General features: G+C 36.5%; 1 protein-coding gene and 1 pseudogene across 1 annotated transcript; both read left to right on the top strand.

Moving 5' to 3' along the window:
• Positions 1–2,288: 2,288 nt before the first annotated feature.
• Positions 2,289–9,261, top strand: LOC107575709 (uncharacterized). Its single transcript, XM_016262055.1, is given in 6 exon segments — positions 2,289–2,388; positions 2,559–5,236; positions 5,366–5,393; positions 6,053–6,153; positions 6,156–6,738; positions 8,489–9,261. Coding segments are annotated over 6 exon segments (4,263 nt in total).
• Positions 9,262–9,728: 467 nt separating this feature from the next.
• Positions 9,729–11,704, top strand: LOC107575707 (vicilin-like seed storage protein At2g18540; annotated as a pseudogene).
• The last annotated feature ends 1,763 nt before the right edge of the window (positions 11,705–13,467 follow it).

Below are 13,467 nucleotides of genomic sequence, written 5' to 3'. Positions count from 1 at the left end.
AATTTATCTTAAAATGACTTAAATACCCGGAGATTTAACAAACCTATGTTTCATTCAAACATATCAAAACAATTTTCTAAAGTGCCTAAAAGACAAAATCAGTACAACATCTTTTTGTAATAATGATGATAATGATGTCCTTTAGAACAGTATTCTGAATATGTTAAAAATAGGGTGTCCCTGATAGCCTAACAGGTGCTAGCAGTTTAAAAGCCCCAAACAATTGTTTGTTTTATTATACTCGATGAGACCTTTCAAATGACATATGGCACATGACTATCCGAGCTGTATGATATGTTTGACATATTAGAGTACATGGCACAAAAAAAACAACAACAACATATCTTGTAAATTATGATTATTAGGGTTAGAGGGACTGCTAAACATTCATTCATCAAGAGTTCATCAAAATAATTACATTCATTAAAAAGCTGAGATTCTAAGCTTTAAAATGATATTATTTGTGTTATTCCATTCAGGGGTTGCTTAGTAATTAGATTTTTTTCTTGTGGGTGGTGTCCCGCTGGTGGGTTTAAAGGGTTAATACTCCACCAAGACAAAACTCTTTAGCGTATTTACAGATGAAACTGACCTGCACCTGAAGCCCTGAACAGGCATTTTTGCTACATTTTGCTGCTTCTTTGGCCGCTTCCTCTCCTTCATCGAGTCCCGCGCATCGACTCTCTTCGAAACCGTTGTTTGAAGACAGACATGAGACTAACTGATTTATGATTTATTATCGGTTTATTATCGTATGACAAAATAGGAAATTATCACTTTGGTACATTGAGAAGGCAAAAATATTAAATATTAATAATAATAACTAAAAAAACAACAACAAAAAAACAGGGAAGCAGGCCAAATCAGCTGCCAGGCCACCGGGAATTCGTCTGGTGCTCCCGATGGCCAGTCTTAATATAATCTAAATCTATTTATTAGATTAATATTTTGGCCACTTTCAAAACAAGTATCTAGTGACTTAAGTCAATTGGCAAATAGATTGATATGTATGTGTGTGTGTGTGTGTGTGTGTGTGTGTGTGTGTGTGTGTGTGTGTGCGCGTTTTTGTGACAAATGAGGACATAAATTTGTATAATAACAAATATGTGACATAGGTATTACAAGGAGAAGGTGACTTTTCAGGACATTACCCCATGTCCCCACTTTTCAAAACGCTTATAAATCACACAGAATGGAGTGTATTGAAAATCTGAAATAGCAGAAAGTCTCCTGTGAGGGGTAGGTTTAGGGGTAGGGTTGGTGTAGGGCAATAGAATATACGGTCTGTACAGTATAAAAACCATTACGCCTATGGAGAGTCCCCACTTTTCACAAAAACAAACCTGTGTGTGTGTGTGTGTTTGTAGCCTAAGTTTAAATGGGAGGAGTTAATGAACAGAAAGTGAAACTTTGAATTTGACCGGCTTGTACAGAAATAAAATCACGTTTTTTTTTCCAGCACGGCAATAAAATCACAAATTTATTTGAAAGTTTTCACGAGAAAGTTCATATATTAATCTAATGGCAAAAGACAACTTCTGCTTCTCCAATGGAAATAAACTGAAAGTGCTTTGAAGAACAGAGAAGGTGAGTGAAGAATCCTGCTAAAACACATTGATAACCAGGAAGCGGTGCTAACACTTTACAATAAGGTTCCATTAGTTAATGTTAGGTAATGTATAACATGAACAAACAATGGACAATACATTTATTACAGTATCTATTCATCTTTGTTAATGTTAGTTAATGAAAATCCAGCCGTTCATTGTTAGTTCATGTTAATTCACAGTGCATTAACTAATGTTAACAAGCACAACTTTTGATTTTAATAATCCATTAGTAAATGTTGAAATTGACATTAAGTAAGGTTAATAAATGCTGTAGAAGTATTGATCATGCTTAGTTCATGTTAACTAAAGTAGTTAAATAATGTAAAGCTTACTGTAAAGTGTTACTGAAGTGGTTTATGACACGATATACACGAAGAAGGCTGCTGTGGATTCTGTAGGTTCTATTTTTTTACAGCCTAAAAATAATCTATACCGAAGGAATATGAAACGATTTCTGAATTATAAACCAGAGTTAAGAGTAATGTGAAAAGGACATTCTGAGAATTTTCTGGGAACCAAAAATTGTTAACTTGGTTCGTTTTTCTGTTAGCTGAGTTTAAAACTTGTTTGCAGATTCATGCATATTACAATATTACCATGTTTTTGGAAGATTTATATACAGTGCATTTCTATAAATTCATATAAATATTTTTCTCTCTTCTGATGTTTGTCTTTAGCATGGATTCAGTGGGACTAAATGTGATTGAAGCAGCAGCTCTTGGGAGACCCTTCCAGCTGGGCATGCTGTATGACTGCAGAAAAGATGCTTTAATACCAGGTGGTTTTTAGTCTGTAGTTTTCCTGGCCTTTATAAATAACATTCTAGACTAATGAATCATAAACAAAAGCAAACAAACATGACGTTTTTCACTTTCATCGGCCTAAACATCAGAATTTGTGTCAGATTTGAGATGTGACTGTAATAAATTCATATTTGTCCTGTTACAGGGGTCAGACTTTGGAATAAAGAGCAGCTTCAGCAGAATATTTGCTCTCGTCCACAAATTAATACTGATTTCAATGTCACAGCTTCAGACTCCATTAAGGACAAATCCAGATTACTAAATATTGGCGGTGAATTGAAACTGAGTTTTTTAGGTGATCTCATCCATGTTAGTGGTGCAGCAAAGTATCTCAAAGACACCAAGACGTCTTTCAAACAGCAGAGACTGACGCTACATTATCATTCAACAAACCGATTTGAAGAACTGATCACAAACCATTTGTCTTCTGGAAGTATTGCTGCTGATGACAATGATATAGGCACACATGTAGTGACAGCAATACTTTATGGAGCAGATGCATGTTTTGTATTTGACAGAGAAGTTTCCTCAGACGAGGACAAAAAAACAGTAAAAGGAGAAGTAAAAGTGGCTCTTGAGAAACTACAAGGCATTGTTTCAGTAGGTGCAAATGCTGAAATTAGTGTGAATGAGAATCAGAAAACTGCAGTCAAAAACTTCACATGCACATTTTATGGCGACTTCCAGCTGCCGTCTAACCCGACCTCTTTTGAAGACGCATTGAAGGTTTTTGCTGATCTTCCAAAACTGCTGAAAGAAAACCAAGAGTTGGCGGTTCCTCTGAGAGTTTGGCTTTATCCTCTGGACAAACTTCACTCAAGAGCTTCAAAACTTCATAAAGACATCAGCATGGATCTGATCATAAACACTGAATCAGTGATTGAGAGTTTAAATACAGCTGAGATGAAATGCAGTGATCTTCTAGAAGACTCTCCCGCTCTGACTTTTGCTGCATTTCATGATAAAATACTGCAAATAAAGCAAAACTGCTACAGCTACAAGTTGAGGCTGGTGAAGAAACTCGGCTCTCTGCTGCCAAACATCCGTGGAGACGTGATGAAGGAAACTGACCTGACTGATCTTCTACAAGAACATGATGAATCTCCATTCAGAGGAAGAGATCTTGCAGAATGGCTGAAAGAGAGAGAAAGAGAGTCTGAGATCATTAAAATACTCCTCAGACAGCTGAAGGATTTTGGTGCACAGGTGGAAGTCAACATAGACGCCATCTTGATGGATCTGGAGGTCGGGAATCTGGTGAGTTACACATTCACATCACTGGACTGCTCAGATGTGCTGCTTCTTCAACAGACTTCTTATCTGAGTCCTTCAACACAAGGAGAAACTGATGAGAAGGGCCCTGACTCAAAGCAAAAGTCTTGGCTCTCTGCTGAGATCCAAAAGACCATGAGGAGAAACTTGGAGATATTTAAGAACTTAATTGATTCGAAAGGCCGTAAACCTGCCAGATTTATTGTGTCCTCAAAGGAAATGGTGTATAATCCTGGTTCCTGCATTCTGCTGTATGAACATGGATGTGATGACGCTGTTTGCTTCACTCCTCCGTCCAAACCAGTCTGTCCGGTCACTGAAGAGGTCAAAGGTCAGAGTGTGGTTCTGAAGGTGGTTCCTCCATCATGTCCTGCTACAGTGGAGCTCAGATTACTGTATAAAGTGAAGCAAGACACAGTCTGGAGATCTGAAGCTGTGCTGAAGGATCAAGACACAGTTACTCTGACTGATCTGAGAGAAGAAGCTGAGTATGAGATCAAATGTGCAGCGCTGGGGAAACTCAACTACACTGTAGACAGTGACGTCCTCCATCTACGGGTCATTGAGAAGATCATCATGAAAATAGATTATGTGATTAAAAATCTGAGCTTTACTGAAAACAAGTGCACTGCCCTTTTGAAAGACACTAGGACAAACACATTTAGTGCATTTCACAAGAAGATTGAAGATATGAAGCGATTCTGCCAAACTTACAGACAAGATTTCAAAGATAGAAGTCAGTCGCTGATCCAGTCAGTTCAATCCTGTAAAGAAGAGACTTGTGCTTTGACCAATCTTCTACAAGCTCATGAGGAGTCTCCATTTAACACACATGATCTCATGGAGTGGATCAGAGAGAAAGAAAAAGAATTAAAGACATTTGGGGAGTTTCTTCAACAGATATTGGACATCGGAGCTGAAGTGAACACCAGCTTAGATACAGTTTTGTCAAATATTAAGGTAAAGAATGTGGTTTGCTACACGTTTAGTTCCCTTGAGCGGCCAGACGAGCTGCTTTCTGAACAGAAACATTACCTGAAAGCTCAAACAACATCCAGAAAGAAGAATGCAAAAACATCTCCTCGAGTATTGACGTGGCTCACTGGAAACATCAGGGAGAAAATGAGAGAACATTTAATCATGTTTAAGGAGCTGATGTTTTTACACAACAGTCAGTCCACTAAATTTATTGTTTCCTCAATAGACCACAAAAATCATCCTGGTTCCTGCATTCTGCTGTATGAACATGGATGTGAAGACGCTGTTTGCTTCACTCCTCCGTCCAAACCAGTCTGTCCGGTCACTGAAGAGGTCAAAGGTCAGAGTGTGGTTCTGAAGGTGGTTCCTCCATCATGTCCTGCTACAGTGAAGCTCAGATTACTGTATAAAGTGAAGCAAGACACAGTCTGGAGATCTGAAGCTGTGCTGAAGGATCAAGACACAGTTACTCTGACTGATCTGAGAGAAGAAACTGAGTATGAGATCAAATGTGCAGCGCTGGGGAAACTCAACTACACTGTAGACAGTGACGTGATCAGAGTCACAGCAGAGGTATGACGATCATTCATCAAGTATCAGCTGATGAGAATAACATACAGCTTTACTGTAATCCTGAGTACTTTATAACTTCTCCCTTCATCATTTAATTAGTTGCTAATTAGAATCAAATGTGTCTTTCAGCAAAAGAACAAGAAACCAGCGGTTATGGGTAAGTAATATCATCTATTATTTTCCTACTTTTTTAAATGACTTTTTATGTGTTTGGACATAAACCAGCAGTGCCATTAACTAACTAACTAACTAACTAACTAACTAACTAACTTAACTATTTATTATTATTATTATTATTATTGTCACCATTGTTGAGCTTCATATGCTGATTCTTGATGACTGTGTGTGTCTAAGATCTGCCATAGTTCAAAACTTTTGTTTGTGCATGTGTGCTTAGAAATCTTTCACAGTAATGTATTGCTGTAGTATCAGTGGTGTGACTGAAGTGTGTTAGTAATGTGATGCACTTTTACAAGAGATTAAACACTGGATGAGATCAGTGAATAAGACGAACTCCTGATGATTATGTCAAGTAAAATAAGTTCTCAGTACTAATATGCTCACATTGGTTAAACAATATAAGTTTATAAACGTAAATATAGAATAGTGCCTACAAGACTATTTTTAAATTGGTTGTTTACAATCAAATACTAGATTGACATCTTGTCATTTTAATTTTTTTTTGCAGCATATCAGATAATTGTTTATATGTAAATTTTAACTGGACTATTGCAATCATTCCATATTTTAAAACTCATGTAAATGTTTTAGTCTGACTGAACGGCGGCTCTAGTATCATTTTATTGTTGAACTAAGAAAACGTACATCTCACTGGAAAACAGAAGCTGAATCTGGTGCTGTGTGGAAGTGGTGAAATACTGACGAGCTCCTTATCAAAACTAATAAGAGGGGAAAAGGTAATTCCCCTTTACATCAGAAAGCAAGCAGTAAAGAGTGTGTGAAGAAAGAGGAGAAGATTCATGATCGTCTGATCAGTCTGCTGGAGCTTCCAGCTCTCAGTCGTCTCTCAGAGGAGGACGTGATGCATCAGACTCTCCGCTGTGTGTCTCTCTGTCATCCTGGAGTTCATGCTTTCCTCCTCATTGTTCCTGTTGGTCCACTTACTGATGGAGACAAAGCAGAAACAGAGAAGATCCAGAAGATATTTGACTCCAGAGAGCACTTCATGCTGCTCTTCACAACAGAGCTCACTGTTGAAGGAATTGCAGCAGAGTTTGTCACATACAGCCCAGAATCTCAGAGGTTAATCAGTCTCTGTGGAGATCAGTACAGAGTGATGGGGTTAAATGAACCTGAAAACAGACAGATCCCAGAACTGCTGGATTATATAGAGAACATGAAGACTGAACCGTATTCACCTCAGATGTATGTGAAAGCTCAAGAGAACAGAGCCAGACGTGAACTGGAAGAACAACACAAGAAAGAACTGAGTGAAAAAGAGAGCAGAATCAAAAAGTTGCAGCAGAACATTCAGTCATGCTGTAAGCGATTTCTTACATTTTAAATTTAAATGATTTTTTCATTCATAATTAATTCAATACTTTATTCATTTGATTTTCAATATATAACAACATGGAAATAGTGTAACACTTATAGTCAGTAATAAATACACTAAACCTGAAAGACGTTTAGAAATGAAACTTGGTTAGAGGAGTCCAGTAGCCCCATGTAAATTCATCCATTATTCCAAAATGCATCAAAAATAGCAATATTGTACAATATAAATGTAAAAGTTCTGTGTGAATATGTGTTAAACTGTAATGTATTTCTGTGATGCACAGCTGTATTTTCAGCATCATTACTCCAGTCTTCAGTGTCACATGATCTTCAGAAATCAGTATAATATGCTGATTTGCTGCTCAAGAAACATTTCTGATTATTATCAGATACAATCAGCCTTGATGAGCTGTTCAATCTTGATTGCTTTTTTTACTTACATAAAAAAAATACAAAATTCTTACCATTCTAAAACTTTTTAATGGTAATGTAAATATAACAGATATTTGCATGTAGTCCAGAAGGCAAACTAACACTGTTACTGTGAACCAGTTCAAATGATTACATACTGTACATTTCACTCTTAATACTGTGGTGTTACCTTTTTTTATTATTTATTATTTTGATTTTTTTTATGACTATTGCTCAGAAGCTACATAAAATATATACATGTTTGCCAGAAGGCAACACAATTTAAATTTGCCATGTTCATTGTATTCAAAAAGTTTACACCCCTCGGCTCTTAATGCATCCAACTTCCTTCTTAAGCATCAATGCTAAAAATAATAAAAAGTAGATTATTTGAGCAAATATGACTTTCTATCACTAGGAGCTTGCCACATTCACTTGGTGATGATGTTCATCAGCGTGTGAAAGAAAATATTTATATTAGGAGTTTAATTAATGGTTTTATGTGACACATGCAGTATATTCCAAGATTACTGGCGGTATATGAAAGGGGGCTTGATAAAAATAAATAAATAAATCAAATAAAAAAGTTAATGTATTATTTAACAACAATCCTGACCTTGAGCTTTGGTCTCTCTAAATGATGCGTGTTGATGAGACGTTGGTTAGTGCGGCAGGAAAATACACACAAGCTGTGAGAAATTAAGATGAAACATGAAAAATAGTGCCTAGAAATCCCAAAAACATATCAGTGTACTTTCTTCATTTTTGAGTTATACCTGAGAATATCTCCTGACCGGAAACCTGTTTGTCAGAGGACAGAATAAGAAAAGGGCGGTTGCACACTGTGAGTGTTTCGTTGGAGCTCGTCTCGCACCCTTTCCCAAATATAACTGAACTGAGTTTAGATAAATGTAATTAAATGTAATAGATGACACTATTTACACGTACACGTTTTATGTCAGACTTATTAAATAGATACAATTATTACTTCTAATAAGATATTTTTAAATAAAGTGAACAATATTTAAATGTGTCATATCTATGAAGGGCCTGAATCTTTTTTTTATTTATTTTTTTGAGACTGGAAAGATTTTGCTATGTGAACAAACACTGACTGCTCTGTCATTGTCAATAATTAGTCAAACGAGTCTATAGATTGTCCCTCTTTTTAGCTTCTCAGCAGGTATAACTAAAGTAATTACAACACCTGCAATCTGACAACCATTTCTAAATGTTCTTCATGTAATTTCTAAATGATTTTAACCCCTTAGCATTCCTGTAAAAAGTTTTTATTTTGACTTGTGACTTCTCTATGATTTTCAGGTGCTGAAGGTGAAGCAGGTGATCAGGAGAGTCTAAGGATTGTGCTGATCGGGAGAACAGGAAATGGAAAGAGTTCAACAGGAAACACTATTCTGGGAAGAGATGAGTTTGTGAGTAAAGCAAGATCAGATTCAGTGACGACTGATTGTAAGAAGGGAGTTGGTGAAGTTGATGGTCGATCGGTAGCTGTTATTGATACTCCAGGACTCTTTGACACACCACTGACAAATGAACAGGTAGCAGAAGAAATAATGAAATGTGTCTCACTGTCGTCACCTGGACCTCATGTGTTTGTCATTGTGTTGAGTGTGGCAAGATTCACACAGGAAGAAACCGACACTATGGATCTGATAAAGAAGATCTTTGGTCCAAAATCTGCTCAGTTCAGCATCGTTCTGTTCACCAGAGGAGACGATCTTGAGGGTAAATCTGTAGAGGATTATGTGAGGGAAAGTAATTCTGCAGAACTGAAGAAACTGATCAGAGACTGTGGAAACAGATTCCTGGCTTTCAATAACAGAGAAAAACAAGACCGAACTCAAGTGATTCATCTGTTAAACATGATAGAAGAGGTGAAAAATACTAATGAGGGTCGATATTTCACTAACAGCATGTTTGATGCAGAGATGGCCATTAAGAAGAAACAAAGCGCAGATGAGGAGAGAATGAAAATGCAGAATCAACTGAGAGAAAAAGAGACAAAACTCAGAAAAGAATTTGAAGAGAAAGAGAAAATAGATCAGAAGAAACGAGAGATTGAAAACCAGAAATGATCGGAAGAGGAAAAAGAGAGTTGAGAGTTGAGAGTTGATAATACTCAACTAAGAGTTGAGTATTATCAACAAATACAAGAGAAGAAGAGAGAGATTGAAAATCAGAGATCACAGTATGAAAAACAGCAAAAGGAAAGAGAAGAAGACGACAGAAAGAAAGAAGAGAGATATAGACAATAAAAGATGAACATGAACAAGAGCAGAATTACAAATGAAACGAAGAAGAAACTAAAAAGAGAGATTTGAGAAGAAACGGAGGAATGAAGAAGAAGAGAAAGAGAGACAGAGATGGAGAAGACAAATAAGAGACAGCAGAGAGAATGGGAGGATGAAAATAAACAACTGATGAGAGAACAAGAGGAAGAAGAAAGAAAGAGAAAAGAGAAACATGAGGAACAACTGAGAGAAAAACAAGAAGATCTGGAGAAAATGAGAAAGAGATTTGAAAGAGAGAGAGAAGAAGAAAGACAGAAGATAGAGAAAGAAAGAAGAGAAAGAGAGAATATGAAGAAAAGAAAGCTGAAATAAAAATACATTATGAATGGCTGGAGCAAGAGGGAAAAGAGAAGATGATGAGAGACGAGAAGAAGAGAGAAAGAGATGGAAGAAAATAATTGAAGACCTGAAACAAGAGCAAGAAGAAGAGATCAAGAGAAGAGAAGGAGAGAAAAGAAAGAGAAGAGAAAGAGAGAGATGACGTTAGACAGACACTCTGAAGAGGAAATTAAAGAGATGAAGAAGAAACATGAGGATGACAAGTAGAAAACAAGCAGAAGAACTGAATGATTTCAGAGAGAGAAAAGAGCAGCTGATGAACATCAGAAACAATACAAATTACTGGAAAAACTCTATAGACACCTGCAGGTCCAGAAAGATTAAGAAATAAAAGAGCTACTGAACAAAACTGAAATACTGAAAAATAAATCAGGCTGTGCCCATATCAGTCATATTTCTAAAAGTTGTTTCTTTTGTAATGGGATTCCATTTGATTGGGATTGTTTTCCTGGGAAAAAAAATCATGTTTATTTGAATATCGCTTTTCACAACAAGTATAGCTTCAAAGCAGCTTTACAGAAACTGCATGTTTCTAAATTACAAACTGAACACTGTTATCAGAAGTGACTGTCAAAGTAAAGTCTATATGGCAGACTGTACAGTTAATGCAGTTAGTTACTAGCATGAAATACTAGTTATTAGCAGATAGAGAATAATTAGCGTAGCTGCTGTTTCAGTTGTTTCAAGCAGAGAATGAAAATGTGCATTTGATCAGATATAACTAAAGTACAGGTTATGAGATACATTACGTGAATGCTTAGGAGCCAAATGCAGAAAAGCTCTACCTCCTTTAGTGGATTTTGCTATCCTATAGGTTCTACCAAAAGTTTCGTGACCTTAGGGAGCATGATTGAATGTAGCGTGATAGAAGACTAGTGAGGTATGCATGCAGGAGCTAACCCATTTAGGGCCTTATAAGTAACTAGCAATACTTTTTAATTGATACAGAACTTCATTGGTAGTCTGATCATATTTCCTTGACCTGGTGAGGATTCTAGCAGCTGCATTTTGGACAAGCTGTAGCTAGTTTATTAAGGATGAAAAAAAAGTTTTTTTATTATTATGACACTGTTCTGATTCATTACCTATTGACTTTTTCATATTGCATGCATAATTCTACAGCAGTATTTAATTAAAACAATCATGGTAATTATATGTATTGTTTACAAAATTCAGCTTTAAGGTTTAAGCCTAGTCCCAGACTAAAATATAAGTCTGAGCTGTTTCAACTGAAAGAAACTTGCACTGACTGATCCTAAAATACATCAGAGGGACAAAATCATTTAGGGTGTTGTAAATCAATAAACAATATATAATATTATGATCTATAACTGTTGCACTGGACTTACCATTGATTCCTGCTGGAGGTTGTTGGAGGTGTGGGCCAAAAGAATCCCTCCACAACTAGCTCTCAGTTGTTCAGTTGTGAAGTTTTTGGGAATACAGTCTTCACAGCAGATAACAGATGTGTTCAGGCTGCAGTGCTTCTCTTTAGAATGGGTCATGCAAACTGACCAAGTGTTTTCAGTACCTCTTCTACCTCTTGATTCAGTCTAAGTAGAAAATGAGAACATGATACAAGCTCTCATAACAAATCAGTTCTCACCATATTCAGTAATGTCCTACCCAAATTCCAGAAATGATGGCACAGCTGATTTGCTCATTCTAGGAGCTATAAAAAGATGTGTATGTGAAAAATGATAACTGCTGACTCGGAAGAGTCCTTTGAGAGATCAACATCAAATGCTGTACCACATATAACTGCATTGCTTGAATACAGACATACACATCTAAATACAGTATGGATCTTTTCAGTTTTCTGTCTTTTCTGTGTGGGCTTTCTTTGTGTTTTTGGTCTTCAGTTCTAAAACAAGAAAATACCTATTGACACCATGTTTAATTATTATTGTTGTTTAAACATAAATTAAAACAATTATAATTATATGCTTCAAGCTCATGTTCCCTGGCAACTCTAGAAGGCTCCTGGGTTCATCTGCATACATCAGATTCAGAGTCTGAGAAAAAGCCATCTTGAAAACTCCTTTTCTTCTTACAACAAATCACAAAAGAACGTGAGTGAGGGAGTAAAGGAATAAGATGAAGAGAATCAGGCCGAGAAAGGCAGAATGTTGTGTGTAAGTTTAACGGTATGAGAGGAAAGCAGCATTAGACAAAGCTTTATCTTCGATAGCAAGCTATATTAATATGAATTATTCTAAATATGATTACATGCTGCCGGTATTGTTGTAAGCAGTTTAAAGGCCTCTTCACATCAAGGACGAGTTAACACCGCAGCTATTTAACATTTAATGACACAGAGGAACAATATCATTAGAATCTCTTTCAGAACAAATTTTTCCAGCTGATGAACAATAAAAACATTGACAGCCAATCTAAGTGTTAATTTCGTCAACGAAAACTATGACGAAAATGTTTGTCAACTAGGTTTTTTTTCCCCTGACAAAAATGAGACGATAATAAGGTCATTAAATAATAACTGGGGCTAAATGAACATGCAATATCGTTGACGAAATAAGACGAGACTAAAATGTAGTTAAAAGAACAAAAACTTTACAAAAACCTTTTTATTTTTGTTGAAAAAGTGGAGCCAAAACATTTCTGACTGCTGTACAAGACTCTATTATGAGAGCATTCAACTTTGCGGTTGCCAGATATCAAGACCTCAAATCCCCCAATCAGAGCTTTTCTGTTAAACGGATACGTACTCTTCCCAGCTTTTTGCTTTATACAATCTGGAAACCATTCACACACCCTCTCTCTGCGGAGGTGCCATGATCTGAAAACACCGACATGCAGTACTGTACACGTAAGCTGGAGTTCAGCGATCTCCGTTTGAGGTATTCTGCTTAAATGAAATTGTCATTCAGCAGTCTGTGCTGTGTCAGGGATCTCGACTGTGCTGTTTGCTGATTGAAACGTTACTTACGCAAGCTCTGTGCAGTAATATGTCTTTTTGCCATTGTTTTAAAAGAGAAACAGTAATGAAATTTGGAATTATTGGAATTACTGTAAGGAATTATAAAATAAACCATGCATACCAGTCGATATTCTATTGATTTGTGCTTATTGGTGAAATACATTTTTTTGTAAATCTGAACAATACAAGAGCTTAAAAATCACCAGTCTCTCCATGCCTGGTCTATTTCTGTATAATCAATAATCAATAAAAAAACTAAAGTTGGATCCATAAACTTACCTGGAACAGCTACAGCGAAAAATTGCAGCTCCTTACAGCAAACACTCTCCTTCTCGGTCAGCATCGGCAAGCAACAGCCACAGAGACACCATCCATTTTGCCCCACTCTCGCCTCATAAACCCTCCAATCGTCTTTGTTTTGATTGATTTGATATCCTCAATCTTGAAATGAATTGTTTTCTTCCTCACTAATTTCGTGCTCTGGCTCAAATTGAAAAGGCTGAACAGATGACATTTGTTGTAACATAGCAGAATCAAAATAACGAAGCGGTGATCGGTGCAACCATTTGACGTCACAGCCCAGAATGCACTGCGATGTCAACAACAATGGCGGCCTTCTACTACCGATTTTTTAAATAAATTTTATAAGAACTGAGACATATTTTGTTAATTGTGTATGATATTTCTATACTTTGGGGCAACTGTAATCTAGT

The sequence above is a fragment of the Sinocyclocheilus grahami genome, unplaced genomic scaffold (assembly GCF_001515645.1).
Source record: "Sinocyclocheilus grahami isolate Dianchi unplaced genomic scaffold, SAMN03320097.WGS_v1.1 scaffold2830.1, whole genome shotgun sequence".
Taxonomy (NCBI): Eukaryota; Metazoa; Chordata; class Actinopteri; order Cypriniformes; family Cyprinidae; genus Sinocyclocheilus; species Sinocyclocheilus grahami.
This window is presented reverse-complemented; position numbering and strand designations above follow the sequence as displayed.